The 14,522-nt window shown below is 41.8% G+C and overlaps 1 protein-coding gene across 1 annotated transcript in view; it reads right to left on the bottom strand.

The window, feature by feature from the left end:
- Positions 1–1,830: 1,830 nt before the first annotated feature.
- LOC147901918 (kinesin-like protein KIN-7E, chloroplastic) overlaps positions 1,831–14,522 on the bottom strand; it is a 54,661-nt gene continuing 41,969 nt past the window's right edge. Inside the window, exons 17-27 of the mRNA XM_087374560.1 lie at positions 13,327–13,569; positions 12,852–12,992; positions 12,574–12,699; positions 11,930–11,980; positions 11,681–11,728; positions 11,244–11,504; positions 10,331–11,158; positions 10,035–10,124; positions 2,708–2,858; positions 2,468–2,575; positions 1,831–2,321 (exon numbers count right to left, since the gene is read on the bottom strand). Of these exons, the coding sequence (XP_087230686.1) occupies positions 2,490–2,575; positions 2,708–2,858; positions 10,035–10,124; positions 10,331–11,158; positions 11,244–11,504; positions 11,681–11,728; positions 11,930–11,980; positions 12,574–12,699; positions 12,852–12,992; positions 13,327–13,569 (2,025 nt within the window). The 3' untranslated portion in view covers positions 1,831–2,321; positions 2,468–2,489. The remainder of the gene's footprint in view (positions 2,322–2,467; positions 2,576–2,707; positions 2,859–10,034; positions 10,125–10,330; positions 11,159–11,243; positions 11,505–11,680; positions 11,729–11,929; positions 11,981–12,573; positions 12,700–12,851; positions 12,993–13,326; positions 13,570–14,522) is intronic.

Here is a 14,522-nt window from a genome sequence, read left to right as displayed (position 1 = left end):
AAGCATTGAGACTGATGAAGATGGAATGGTGTGCTCTCCTAGGATGCATGGTGGACTTAATATCCTCAATATAAGATATCATGCACTTGCAAGGAAGGCGACTATGCTCCATACTTTTTTCCGCCAACAATAGCCATAGACTTGTATGATAGCATCCATGTGTGTCAACATGAGGACTTCTGCTTATGGTCATTGAACTACAGATCATTGGGAGGTTGTCATTGGGAGACTTATAGGGAAGATACCTGGCTGTCCTTTCTCTACTGCTCTGATACTTGACTGGAAACAAGTACTTTCTAAGGTCAAATGGGCTCCTAACAATTGCTCGGGGACAAACTCAATAAGGAAAGAAAGTATTCATTGAAGTGCCATCTTTGACATTCCACTCGCTTTACAGGAACCTGTTCGGCATACAATCTCATGAAATTGAGAATTAGATATATACATGATGTGGTAGATAATCAGGGCTTTGTCTTATCTTTTCCTCAGGCCACTGCTTCCTATGCATTGGGAATGCACCATAGGTCGATATGGAAGAAAATTACTGATTTGTTACATCCTTTTCTCCCTGTTTCCCCTGTGGCTGACACAGACAGGCTCATGGATTGGCAATTGCAACCCTCTGCTACATGCTCTCATCCTGTTCCTCTGCCTGCCTTGACCTCCATCAAAGCCTACAGGATTCTTCAGCCTGCTCCATGGATTCAGCAATATGCTAATACTCTGTGGCATATCAGAAAGCCCCTCTCATGGTGGCGGAAGAATCTCCGAATATTATGGAAGTGTAAAATGCCTTTGAAACAAAGACTTTTTCTTTGGAGATGCATGACAGGCACATTGTCAATGGGAGTCACACTTGCCAAACATTGCATTGCACCCTCCACATGTTTAAGACGTCTCGCTCCTTCAGAGATTGTCCCTCATTTGCTTGGGCACTGCCCGTGTTCTAGGAACCTCCTAGGGAGAATTTCAAATCATCTTCGGCTTCGTTTCCCGAGTCACAAATTTGAGAAACATTTTTTGCTATTTGGCAGATTTATGAGATCTGTCTCAATACTCACTATTTCTCTCTTGGGTGAGATATTGGGCTCTTTGGACAATCTGGAGTGAGCATAATTTGACATACTTGGATAGGCAGATTCACAAGTCATATGAATCTTTCCGAGCCTCATTGCGGCAATCCTTATATGATGCCTGCTATGAGGGTGATATAGATGCTTCTTGCATAGAGCTTTTCTTTTTATGTTTCTGATCTTTAGGATACTCTCCATTTTGGAGACTTCCCATCTTGTAAATTTATCAACATATAAATACAACACTGGATATTACTTAAAAAAAAGTGTGTGTGTATAATATATGGATATATAATTCCTCAAAGGGAGAGGAAGGGAAGGGAGAGGGCAGAGGGAGAGGAGAGGGGGCGGGAGAGAAGAGGGGGCGGGAGAGAAGAGGGAGGAAGGTGAGGGAGAGGGGAGAGGAAAGGGAGCAAGGAGGAGAGAGGGAGAGGCTGGGGAGGAGTGAGGAGAGGCTGAGCGGAAATTGCAAGCAACGAGAGGCTGATCGAAATCATTTGAGCCCTTGGAGCTAAGGTTAATCGGTAGAAGCAACAATGCGATTAATTATCACCTTGAGACCCAGCAGAGCGGGTCTCTTTCCCATCGTAGACGGGTCAGGCTACTCGTATATATCAATATTGCAGAAAAAAATTCGATTCAAAACAAAACAATATATCAATATTCAAAAAGAAACTCGTATATATCAATATTGCAGAAAGAAATTCGATTCAAAACAAAACAATTGGACCATGTCCACGTGAGAATCTTTCCAGCATTTGATTCCTTCAGGAGTATAAAGATGGGGCACTTGTCACAAGTGCTCATAGTTTGGAGATAAACATTTGTAGTAAATTCCTGCAGCAATTAAAAGGCTATTGTCGTTTCATATTTTTCCTTCTAGCAATGAATATAATTTTGACTTCATGTAGCTATGATATACTTATATGGGAGGAATTGATGACTCCCTCAGTTCCAACCCAATAGAAGACATTAATGGCAATAGAGAGTAATGTTCAAAGAATTAAATTTATTACACCAGCTTCCAACTTGATGCTTACTATGTTACATGCCTAACCATCTTGCATACAAGAACTTGAGGCAATGCTATGGGAAAATGCCACCATATTTTGGAGGGGTGGCAGAATACCACAGGAAATCTGGAGATAAAATAGCTCTTCTTGGAGCCATTGAAGAATCGTCACGCCAAAACTACGATAACAAACACCTTAAGCAGTATCCACATTGCACCTTATGCTAGAATGCATCCTGTCACATGAGCAGACAATTACATGTCAATGCTTGAAAAACTAGGATACCAGTACTACATATGATAGCAAGCAGCTCTTTTCTAGTCCAATGTAAAGAGATTAAATGTGCCCATGCACAACACACACACACCAGAGCCGCGTCACCTTAGTTGCCTTCTCTCGGCATTCATGAGGTGAAGGTTATTATCCTATCTGCAATGCCTCTTCTGCAAAGCGGGCATTCTGTACAAGCTACTGCGCAAGGTTTGCATACTGGACAAATGCCTCAAGTCAGTATTAAACCATCATATCACATGAAAACACAAGAATGCTGATTACCAAGCAAGATGAAACGATGCATGCAACAAGGCCCACACGGTTATAAAGTCAAGAGGGACTGCTTACGACAAAAATGTCGACAAGGAAGAAGAACTGCTGCAGTTGGAGCCTCAAAACAAACTTTACACACGTGTCCATTTCGTTCCTCATCTTGTTCGTCTATACTTTCAGATGATCCATGCTCCTTTTCTCTGTTTACTTTGTCTCGACTTCTTGCCTGCTACATTACATAGGCAAATGTAACATCAAGGTATTGCCAACAAATGCCTCGAATAAATTGTAAATGACAGAGCAAGCCCACCTCTTTCACATAACAAGGGACTCCAACTCAGACCCACCATAAAGCGACTCCAACAAGTGACTCTAACTCTGCGAGTTTCCATTCAAAAATTCCTATGCTTGCTCTGAAGATACTGGAACGAAATCTGGGAAAGTTGACCGCTGTGCAATTAATGAATTCCAATGGACAACTTTAGAAGTTATTTTAGGTTAAGATAGTCTGTTTGAACATAAGAATAAGCGAACACTTGGGGATAAGATGGAGAGAAACAACAACTGTATAATACAACACAAAATGCCTAATGATGCCCTTCAAGTTACGAAAGGCTTTAACTCGTACTCTTGACGTCAGCATGGCATAATTGATCTGTAATCTTCCCCTTGACTAGTCTTAAGTCAAAGATGGATTGCTTCCTTTGAAAGGAGAATCTCTCATCCAGTTAGTTTAGAAAACCATCGAAGTAAAGGAATTTAGAGGTTGCTAATAAGGCAATGTTAGCACAGCGGAAAAAAGGTAGTAACAGTAGGGAGACAATGGCTGCACTAGTGGGGCATACGGGTAATCGTGACATCTCGAAAGGAGCCGAAAAGTAGATGGACAGTAGGAAGGCTGAGTTATGGCAAAGCTTGCAGTAAAAAACTTTTAAAAGAATGTTTCTATGTGCAAAAGGCTAATCAGTACAATTAGTTTGAAGGCATGTGACTTGGAAATCCGACACCATGAGATGTAAGCAAGCCTCAAAATAGATGACTTTGCAAAATGTGTTCCAGGCATTTTGGATTATACGGAAGCTTGCAGATGGTGCTACAAATTTCATTTCTGAAATTTGCAGGAAACCATGTTTGGCCAGGACAAGAAAAACAAACAAAGAAGCAAATACAAGATTCTCTAAGAGGAAAGCAGATGGAGCCGTGTAAGCAGCTCAAGAAGACCCACGAACATTCTTCAGAAACTTCCATTCGAGAAATTTCTGAAAGGGGGAGAAAATTTGGCAAAACGTAGTAGCCAGCTAGATGATGTGGGAAAACAACTCTCTCCATCACAGCTGAAGATGAGATCATAATGCTGGATGACATTGAGTATGGATCAAAGAAATTAGCCAATGAAAGGGCATTGGATCAACAGGGTCTCCCCTTCTGGAAACGTTGAAACGAGAAGAAAATTGAAGGAACCCTCATGATAGTAATGAAGAAGAGGGCTTCCCAAATGAGTGGCACAAGCCTGAAATATATATGGGGAAGTACTTTATCTTTTCTCTCTTTTGAATTAACCCTTTAATCTTCCAAAAAAAAGGTTGTTTTTGTCTTGGGAGAAGAAGGTCTCCCTACATTATGGAAAGTGCACATGCACAAGGGAAAGGATCTCGAGAGTGTAGAGCAAGAAAGAAAGGAGAACAAATAAATGGGAGAGAGTATGGAGACGCCAATGGACATGTCACCAAATGAAGAAATGTTGGACTTTTGAGGGTTATAAAATTGCATACTCTGAATTCACTGAACTTGAGGGTCGAACTGCTGAAGTGGAATATAAATTAGAGAGCATTACACTACAAATTCTATTTGAAAGTTAATGTATTCAAAGTCAACTACCCCACTTTTTTTTAAACCACCTCCTCTACCACAGAGAGTGTTCCTCTCATTCGAGAGAAGCCTCCATTTTTGTGAAAGGCTTACTACAATGGACAAGAACGAGAGAGAAACAAATATACCATAAATACTTTTATACATTTATCCAAAAAGGGAAAATGTTACATAGAGTGGTGGATGGAAGTAAGGTCTACGGATGACACATGGTGGTGGACATAGAGTAGTGGATTATGTCAAGTGGTCTCCCTGGCTCTTAGTGCACAGATTATCGACCATAAACTCTCTCCAAGCCTACACGAATACTACCATTATCAATCTGACCACACATTGTATGCCATATATGGTAGCTATCTACATGCACTCCTAGGGAGTGCATATAACTCAACCACCACTAGATGCTAAAGTCCAGCTACTCACTCGTTCTATTTCACATCAGCCCTTCCCATGTACTGTCAAATCCACAAGAAAGCCACCCTGTTACCCAAAAAGTTTGGTGTGATGACAAGCGTAAAGACATACAAGAGATCCCATGCATGCAGGGAGCTATGGGACTGTCATGATGGGTCATTCGGTGGCCAGAGTTGAAAGGTATATGGATCAGCATTAGAGTAGCAGATCAAGGAGTACCACAAAATGGACAAATATGTGAGCAACTACCCAAGCAAGTGTTAGGCAGTGTCACTCCATTCTGGATCACACATTTACATTATCAGCTGTCAGTGAGGCATCCAGGCACTGGTATATTTTTACTTTCTGGACCTCAAAAAGGCCTTTGCTTTAATGCATCGGCAGGACCTAGGCATCAAGAATTATGGCATACCAGCAAGCATCAGAATCCATGATCTCACTACAAAAAAAATCTCCAAGGAGGTGATTAGCATGATTAGTGTGAAGTAAGGGTGCCTTGGAGCCTTCCTTACATGCTTTGGACTCTACATTTTTAGTTAGCATCCTCTGTGGATACATTGAGCAGAGAGGATTTGTCATTGGCACAAGCTCTCATTCCCATGTTTGCCGTATGTAGATGATGTAGTGATGGCCTCCAATATAGTAGAGGATCTACCAATGAATTGATGAGTTAGCATAGGCACATTGGTTGTGGTGGGTTTGCCCCTGGCCTACTGAACTCTCTTTCCCAATTTGCTATACTCATATGTGTGTTGCTGATCTCCAACACAGCAAAGAGCCTACAAATGCACGGCACTATAGGCATCTTGTGACAATTGAGATATGAAGACAATCTTTGTGAAATCAAGGTCACAATATTGAAAACTAACACAAGCCAACTGACAACAAGGCATTCACATAGTACGAGAGCCAATGGAGATTGTTGATCATGTCTACTTGGGCTGCATTTTCATTTTTCTCAGTTCAAACTATCGCGGTGGGTGTCATCTTTAAGGCTCCAGGCACTGGCAGCTTGAAGGATTTGTTCCCTAGAAGGGTTGGTGTGATGATGAATGTAAAGCACTTGGGGAACACTAGCACAATGAACATACCCACAGAAGAGTATTGATGCTTGATGCAACAGCAAGAAACGATGATCTCTTGTAGGCACTCTTGCCCATTCTTTACAATATTAATTCTAAAGAACTCTATGCGAAATTCTTTACTGAACTCTATTAATTCTTTATAATATTAATTCTACAGAACTCTATGCGAAACTCTGAAAAAGTAACTCATCAAGGATTTCGACCTCTAAAAATCCTAAACTAATATCTTACAAAATGTATCCAACAAGCTCATGCTTAATTTGACCAATATCCTCTGTCCCACTGAATCCACACTCTTCACCACATCTTTTCTTGAAGATGCTATCAAAAAGATACACGAGTATGGAGGGCTGGCTAGTATGCAAGCAATGGGCCAAACAAGCTTCAAATGAAACCACTTTACCCTAGGCCTTTGACTCAGTTTCGTTATCTCTTCTCATTTCACAACGGTAAGGCTTGGTGTCAAGGTGTCTCAAGGATGATCATATGGGCTCTACATGAGGAGGATTTGCATTGCACAAGTTATGTCTGAGGACGTGACTAGCACATTGCAAGGGTGCTTAGTTTGCTCCACCCACTTTAGACTCTACATTGATGAGTTGGCATCCTTTTGTGGCCAAATTATCATTCCTATCTTGCTTTAGGCAAATGATGTACAGCCAATCTTGAACACAGCACGAGGCCTGTAAATGCATTTGGCCGTGCTACACACATTTTGCAATGGCCAAGATATGAAGGTCAGTCTTGGTAGAACCAAGTTATGATATTCAACAATAACAAAAGCCGACTTACACTATACTCTGCATAGATATACTCGTAGAGTTTGCATTGAGACCCTTACAATGGATACCTCCTTTTAGATTACCACCTACTTTGATGAAGCTTACTAGACTCAGATGTGTAGACAAATGTTTCATTGAAGGGAACTTTCCTCATCCATGCACCTAGCACAGAAGGGAGACTAGGATTTTGTATATATGAGAGCCACTAGATGGTTTCTTTCTCATAGCATATTCATATATCACCTCCCCCCCACTAGCACTCTCTGGATACCCCCAAGTTATGGCTCACACACTACAAAATCCATCAGATTATTAGAGAACCTGCAGGGCTGGTGTACATTCCCTTCCACTCATTGCCTGAGGATGGTTTGATCCAAGGATCGAGACATCTAAAGAATCATCTGTCGCATGCGGTGAGGATCATCATGGACTAGCTCCGAACCTTATCTCATCGCCCTCAAATCCCATAGCCGTTAAGGTCCTTTCTCCAGCCGACAAGCAACAGGTACAGCAAGCAGTTCAATCCCTCCAAGACAAGGCGATTGTGGGCAGAATTGTGGGCCTCACACCCACAAGGAAACAAGTGCGAGAGTGGATCCAAGCGAGCTTGCCATGTAGCTAATGTTACAACTCATGTAGCTAATGTGTGCATCACTGTGTGATAGAGCTGGAATACGAAGGAATACAACATGAGGGGAGATGAAATGTGAAGGAATGCATCCATGAGGGGGTGCTCTGCCATGCTCAAAATGTGCAACGGTGAATGCGATCCACTACTAGAAAAAAATGACAATGTCATAAGAGAAGAAATAAGATGAGGGGCGGAATGTGTGCGAAAAATAAAGGGGGAGTTGGAGAACAGGGGAAAGGAGAAAAGAAAAAAGTGGGGGGAGGTGGGGGATGTGCATGGAAAGGCCACATTGATTTCTAAACAACTTCTTGGGAGGCTTTTTTAATACCACCCCACATATGGGATCAATATTGGCAAATGCAGTGAAAAAGGTCCAGTGTTTTGTTGATGCGGCTCCAGTCTTGCAACTGCTTGCGACTGATAACGAGAACCTCACGGAACGCTTCTATCACCTACAACTAAAGTAATTGCAATTGGGACCTGCAATAGACAAATTGATGTCATTTTCGAAGGGAAACCTTTGGAAACAGTCACCACATAAATATATTCAAGGCTGGAATTTGGAAATAGTCCCCACATAAATATTTAGGGCTGGAATTTGCAGACAAGTACATAAATGGAATGCATGCATCGAAAGAAGGATTTGGGGAGGTTCGAAAGCTTTGTACACCTTCTAAAGTGCAAGAAAGTGCACCTATGGAATTGGCATGAAGCGCACCTATGGAATTGGGAAATGAGAAAGTTTCTTTACACTATGCTTGTGCAAACAATGATCGTCTGTAGGTGTCCCGCCTAGGCACCGAGGCTCTCTAGGATCTACTGGAAAAGAATAGAAACTTTTGATAAACGCTTTCTCGTAGGGGAGCTAGGGGTTAAAGCACAGACACCCTACCACATTTTGCTGGCTGAGATAGGTTGATACCTGTCGGCGGAGGAGAATATAAATGACAATTCATGGCCTACCTCAACAAGGTGGAGAAGATGGATACTAGTAGGATACTGCACAAGGCAATAAAAGCAACACAAATCACTACATGGCACAGAGATGGGATGAAATGGGTGGAGCTACGGGGCATAATGGCTACTGATATTCCAGAAGATGGATGTGAAATTAGGGAGTTCGTGATGCAAAAAATGTTAAAGGAATTATGGCAAGATCCAGGGGCAAAACTGCAGTTCTGCAAATAGGAAATTAATCCCATGGACAGCTATGGGATGCAAAAATACCTCAGGGAAGACAATTCAATGTTTAAAAGGCGCTTAATCTGCAAGCTGAGGACCAGCTCACACATGATCTAGAGTTGCAGAGGTGCAGGTGGACAAAACCCAAGGTCCCAAGTGAGGAAAATCTGTTCCACCGGAGGCAGAAATGAACAGCATGTACTCCTAAGATGCCGCGCTATGCACACATCAGAGAAAAGTATGGGGAGAGCAGAAGCAGAAGCAACTTTAAAAATCTGTTTGAGTAGCCAGCCAAAAAGATAAGAACCTACTTAAAAAATCTTGGAACATCGCAACTACAAGATACTTGGACTAGCACACAAGCTAGCACAACAAGCACTCAATAGATAGCAAGTTTGTAACATTTTCTTCCACTATTGTAAAAGGACACTATTTGTTAATAGTGACCTCCAGTCCCATATATCTTTAAGGGTCTCACTCAGACTTTAATACCACCATATCATTATCATATCATCTCTCTCTCTCTCTCTCTATATATATATATATATAAGATGCCGTGCTATGCAAACATCAAAGAAAACTATGGGGAGAGCAGAAGCAGAAGCAACTTTAAAAATATGTTGGAGCAGCCAGCCAAAAAGATAGGAACCTACTTAAAAGAAATCTTGGGACACCACAACAACAAGATACTTGGACTAGCACACAAGCTAGCACAACAAGTACTCAATAGATAGCAAGTTTGTGACATTATCTTCCACTAGATTGTAAAAGGACACTATTTGTTAATAGTGACCTCCAGTAGCATAGATCTTTCACTCAGACTTGAATACCATCATATCATTATCATATAATCTCTCTCTCTCTCTCTCTCTCTCTCTCTCTCTCTCTCTCTCTCTGACAGGCCAAGCCACAGCAGCGTTCTATCACTGATTTTCTCTCTAGACGCAAGCCCTCGCCAGATCTTGAGCACTGTCAAACGAGCTCCTCTTGTCTCTCCCCGATCATCCAATTGTGTTGGCCCCACAAACAGCATACACAGGTCTAGACACTAGAGGACAGGTGACCTATTGAGAGATGACCAGGGGATTCTCCTTGGAGTTCGCTCCTCCTTTGTGGGTTTCTCTCGCAAATAGCATGATGTAATACTTTTATTTCTCATCACACGCATAAGCATTGGGTAGGGGAGCCATTTTTAGTGGCCCCACCCTTAGGTTTCATTGTATCAGCTTTCTTTTCAGTCTCATAGACCCTTTGGTCGATAATGTTAATAAACTTTCTTTCTTTCTCTCCCCACGTCTAGGTGTGTGCGCACGTGCCCATGTGTGCTTGGGTGTAGGTGTGGGCCCCTCTTCATACGCATGTGTTCACATGCAATGGTCGGGGTGTGCATGCCTGAGAGAGAGAGACAGACAGACAGAGAGAGAGATAGAGAGAGAGACCTTGGCTTGACAAAGCTTGGTCAAAGCTTCAACATGAAGATTTTGAAGTTCCTCAAGCGTAGAGGATTGTAGACCTTCCAAAGCTTCACTCTGCATGACAAAATAATTTTATAAATCATAGAGAAATTTAAGCTAATTACTCAAACAGACGTGAAGTCTTGCAATGCCTGCAAATAGCAGCAAAAACAAATTTTCTGCCGTTTCATTCAAACACAAGCCAATGCTTAGAAGGATCAAGCCTTCCCCACTCATCACACTCAACACTGTCGTCACATGTGGAAAGATTCTGGAGTTACCTTCAACCTAGAAACAAGAGTTTGAAGCTCTGCAGTCCTTTGTTTCTCCTCTTCAAGACTAGCTTGCAGATCTTCTATGACCTCCTGTCCTTTGTCTAATCCCAAGTGGTCCATCCCGTTCTGCTGAATGTCAATACTCCTTTCAAAATTCCCAAGGAATTTATCCATGTTGTTAAATGACTCACCCTCAGAAGAGTCATGGACTTCTGTTCTCAACGATTCATCTACTGCCCCTCTTTCCTTTTTTAACTTGGCCACCAGAACCCACATCCCTGCTAAGTCATTTTCCAGATTGGCCTCCCTTTGTTTGGCTTCTTCAAGTTTCTTGTGCAGCTCTATTTCTACTTGCTCCTTGTCAGCAAGGGCAGCCTCCAAACCTGCTTCTCTCTCTTTTCTAGCATGTAGTTCCATTTTCACATCTTCAGGGTCCAGATTCCATGAGTCAATGTCATCATAGATCTCATTCTCAACGTGAAGGCCATTGTCCAATTGGTTCCTCTCTGCCTGATTCAGCATGAAAATTTGGTTGTTTGTCTGCCGATCGTTACAGGCTAAATTCATGAAGTATGCCTTAGTTATTGTAGGTTTGCTTGATATCCTGGAAAACGCTGCCTCCTGTGCTGCAACCAAATCATTTGTGAGCTTTGAATTCTGGAATGAGAGCTTAGTAACCTCTCCTGCTAAATTTTTAAGTTCAACAGCAGCAGCTGATGCCAACTCCTTCGCATAGGATGCCTCCTCTGATAGCTTCTGACTTTGTATTTGCAAACCTTCATTTTCTTCCATCAAGCTGACCTTCTCTTGCTTAAACTTCTCAATCTCAGCTGCCTGCCCATATTAAAAGTAACTTTAGTACTGTCCTGTAATATATAACATGAAAGACACTGATGACATTGAAAGAGATAGGAAAAACCTGTACAAGGATCTGACTCCGCAAGCTAGAATCTTGGGCATTAATTCGAGCACTCCATTTCAAGTCATAGCTCTCTGAATTTGAACCATCAGCTTCTGTTCCTTCGCATTGGGAGTTATTGTCCACGAGGCTATCCCTCCTGCGAATGGTCTGCAAGTGAGCATTGGATTGTTTCTGACTACTTGACTTCTTCTCTGCTGGCAAAGCAAGCTCTTGTTGCATTGATGCGATTGTTTCTTGCAACTTCTTTATCTCAGAGATCTACAATCCAGACAAGCAGATCCGTCTCAAAATCTTTCTTGCAAGTAACCATCTGGCCTTTAACAACTGCCTTTAGTGGGAGTGAGGTGAAACTAGGAAGCTAAAAAGGCAGCATAAATAACATTTAATTTACTCTAGGCACTATCAAGCTCTTAAACAACCACCCTAAAAAATACCTTATTTTGCAGTTGCTCTTGAAGAATTCTGTTATCAGCAGTTTTTATCTGCACAGGCCCAATTCCACAATCAGCTATGTTTAACAGCGCAAGGATTGATACTCACTAAACCGATATACTTGATATTTTAAAGAAAGAGTTAATATGCCCAACGTGTGGGAAAGCATAAAGCATTAACTATAAGCAACACGTTACAATAAATCATGACTTATGCAGAAGTAAACAAAAAAAAGTGGTTCATCTGTATACCTCTAGTTCAAATTCTTTCTGGTTTAACTGGCCCATAAGCTTTGAAATTGTCTGAGAAGGTGCCACAGAAACCAGAAAATTCAGAAGGCAATCAGTTTACTTTCACTCGCAGAATAATCATGAATTGGTGCACTTGTACACATTCTTTTTCTTTTCTTGTGTGAAAGACATTTGCATTATATTACACGAAACTGCAAAACTGTCCTGTCCCCCAAAAAGCGGGGACGAGTACTTACAACATCAAAAGATCTCATTATAGGACAAAAATCAGGATAATACAGATGCACTCATACTGCTTACATGCAGAACATATGCACACACACACCTACAGGTGTGCACATGCCTGCACACACATGGTGCACGGACACGCACCCACAGACATTGCAGACTACATGATCATAATGCAAACCTGTGCACTCCTACAGCATGAGCATGCTCATGCACAAGCAAGCAAGCACACACACATGCATGATATATATATATATATAGAGAGAGAGAGAGAGAGAGAGAGAGAGTTGACACCAGAATCAAGCGCTCCACTCCCAAATTGGAGATTCTAAAATGAGGCAAGCCGTTCACGAAGGGGAAATTTTAAAACTTCTCGATTCAACATGATGACATGCAGGAATCATTCCAGGTACTACCTCTGACATCTCGACAGGAGTAGCATTAGTCAAGGCAGCTTGTCCAGTTCCTATAATACGCTGTTCGAGAACCTGTATCTGCCGTTTTTTTTCCTCAATTTCATCTTTTGTTTTATCCATCTGAGCCTTCACAAAGACAGATGCACACATCAACCTACAAATTTTGGCCACAAAATGGAAACCTTTGAAGAAAAAGGCCAATATCTAATTAAAGAAATTGTGATGACTACAAAGAACGATGTCTTGAAGTCAAGGTATAACTCTACACTGGAGCTTACTTGCAATTGTACATCATCAGGATTAGTCATTGCTTGTTCTGACATTCTCTTTAACGAGCTTGTACAAAATGCGACCTCTCCAGTGAGCATTTTCACTTGCTCCCTAAGAAGATCCATTTGGTCAGCCATTGTCTCTCCAGTCTGCAAGAAATCCAATATGTATATGCATATGATTGTCCTGTCTCATCAACAGGCAAAGGATGAACCAAAAACATGAGCTGAGAATAATATACTAAATGACCTGAAATTATGAATGTCTTGAGTCCCGCTATTCATTGTTCCCTTATTCATCTTTTCTACGATACCCTAGCTTCAACATTTCCCTTATTAACACGATAGACATGATTTCTTTGAAAGAAAAAAAACACGATAGACATGATAAAAAATTCTGGAGATAGCAAGGAACCATGACAAAAGCACCATGAAGGATTATCTTGAAGATAGAATGGAACGATAATTAAACAAGAAAACATACAGGTGGGGGCCTGCGACCATGCACTGCAGCACTGAAAAGTTCACCAGCTTGAGTGAACTCGGGGAAAGAATCAACAACTGGTGCCTGCTCGTCGCCTTTCCGGCTGAAAGACCTCCGGCGTCCTCTCAAGTCTACTAATGGATCCACCTGACCTGTGGCTGAACAAGCTGAAGCAGGAGAAGCACTTGGAGACATCTCAGCATCTAGATTCATTGCCGGGCTGACATGGATACTTTCACTTTTCTGCACAACCACCAATCCGAAGTCAAATTTGAAATTTCCTAACCTGGACCTAACAATGTCAATCTTGTCAGAAAAAAGGCATCAATATGCATCACTTCATAAGTATAAACGAACCATTTGTTGACAGAAACTGCAAGAGTGTGCCATACAAATAGCCAGAAAAAGACATTAGTTGAACACTTGACGCTGCATACTGAGGTATTCTAGTGCGATGGTTACAGACGTACTTAAAGGATGCAAGATAGTTAGTCCACAACTGATGAACAGCAGGGCAATGAGATTTGCCTGCTTGCATCTTCAACTGGCCAGACACGCATAGGTGCAGCAGGGAGGAGCAGTTGAGGAGTGCCGCTTTTGTGTACCCAGCCCATGCCAAGAGCACATCATTGAGATTCCAGAAATCATCCCAGCTCACAGAGCAGCTCTTTTAAAGGAGCATAACATCAAACAGAAGCAAAGGCATAGAACAGCTCTAGACCAAGCAGATGGATAGCCACAAAAACCAGAGCAATTGCCATCAGGTCAAACCGACATGCTCAGACGAGTTTTAACTTTTGGAAAGGTTATTCCAGATAATGCCAGCCATCAGCAAGCTACTTCATGAAAGTCTTTATGCAAGGAAGCTATTGTCGCAATTGGTACAATCAGAGGCTGGCCATGTTTTCAATGAGCTGGTCTAGAATATTGTCTGCCTCGGTGTTGAAAACACTGCTGGATAGATGCTCATCATTCCTCAAATGCTAAGCTATTAACCACCAAATTACTATAATATGGATGTCCTTGAGTGGAGAACAATCATGTGTCACGATCTGTGACGTATTCCTTTCTCTATTTCTAGACTTATGAATGGTTTGATGAATGGACACTTGTGGAAGGGTATGCCCTTTCGACGGGACACTTCCTATGAGGCACAACCCTTCACAAGAGACATTCTATTGAAGAGACATTCCTAT

This window comes from Dipteris shenzhenensis, chromosome 5 (assembly GCF_047967505.1).
Source record: "Dipteris shenzhenensis isolate YYH24624 ecotype China chromosome 5, Dip_SZ_1.0, whole genome shotgun sequence".
Lineage (NCBI taxonomy): Eukaryota > Viridiplantae > Streptophyta > Polypodiopsida > Gleicheniales > Dipteridaceae > Dipteris > Dipteris shenzhenensis.
This window is presented reverse-complemented; position numbering and strand designations above follow the sequence as displayed.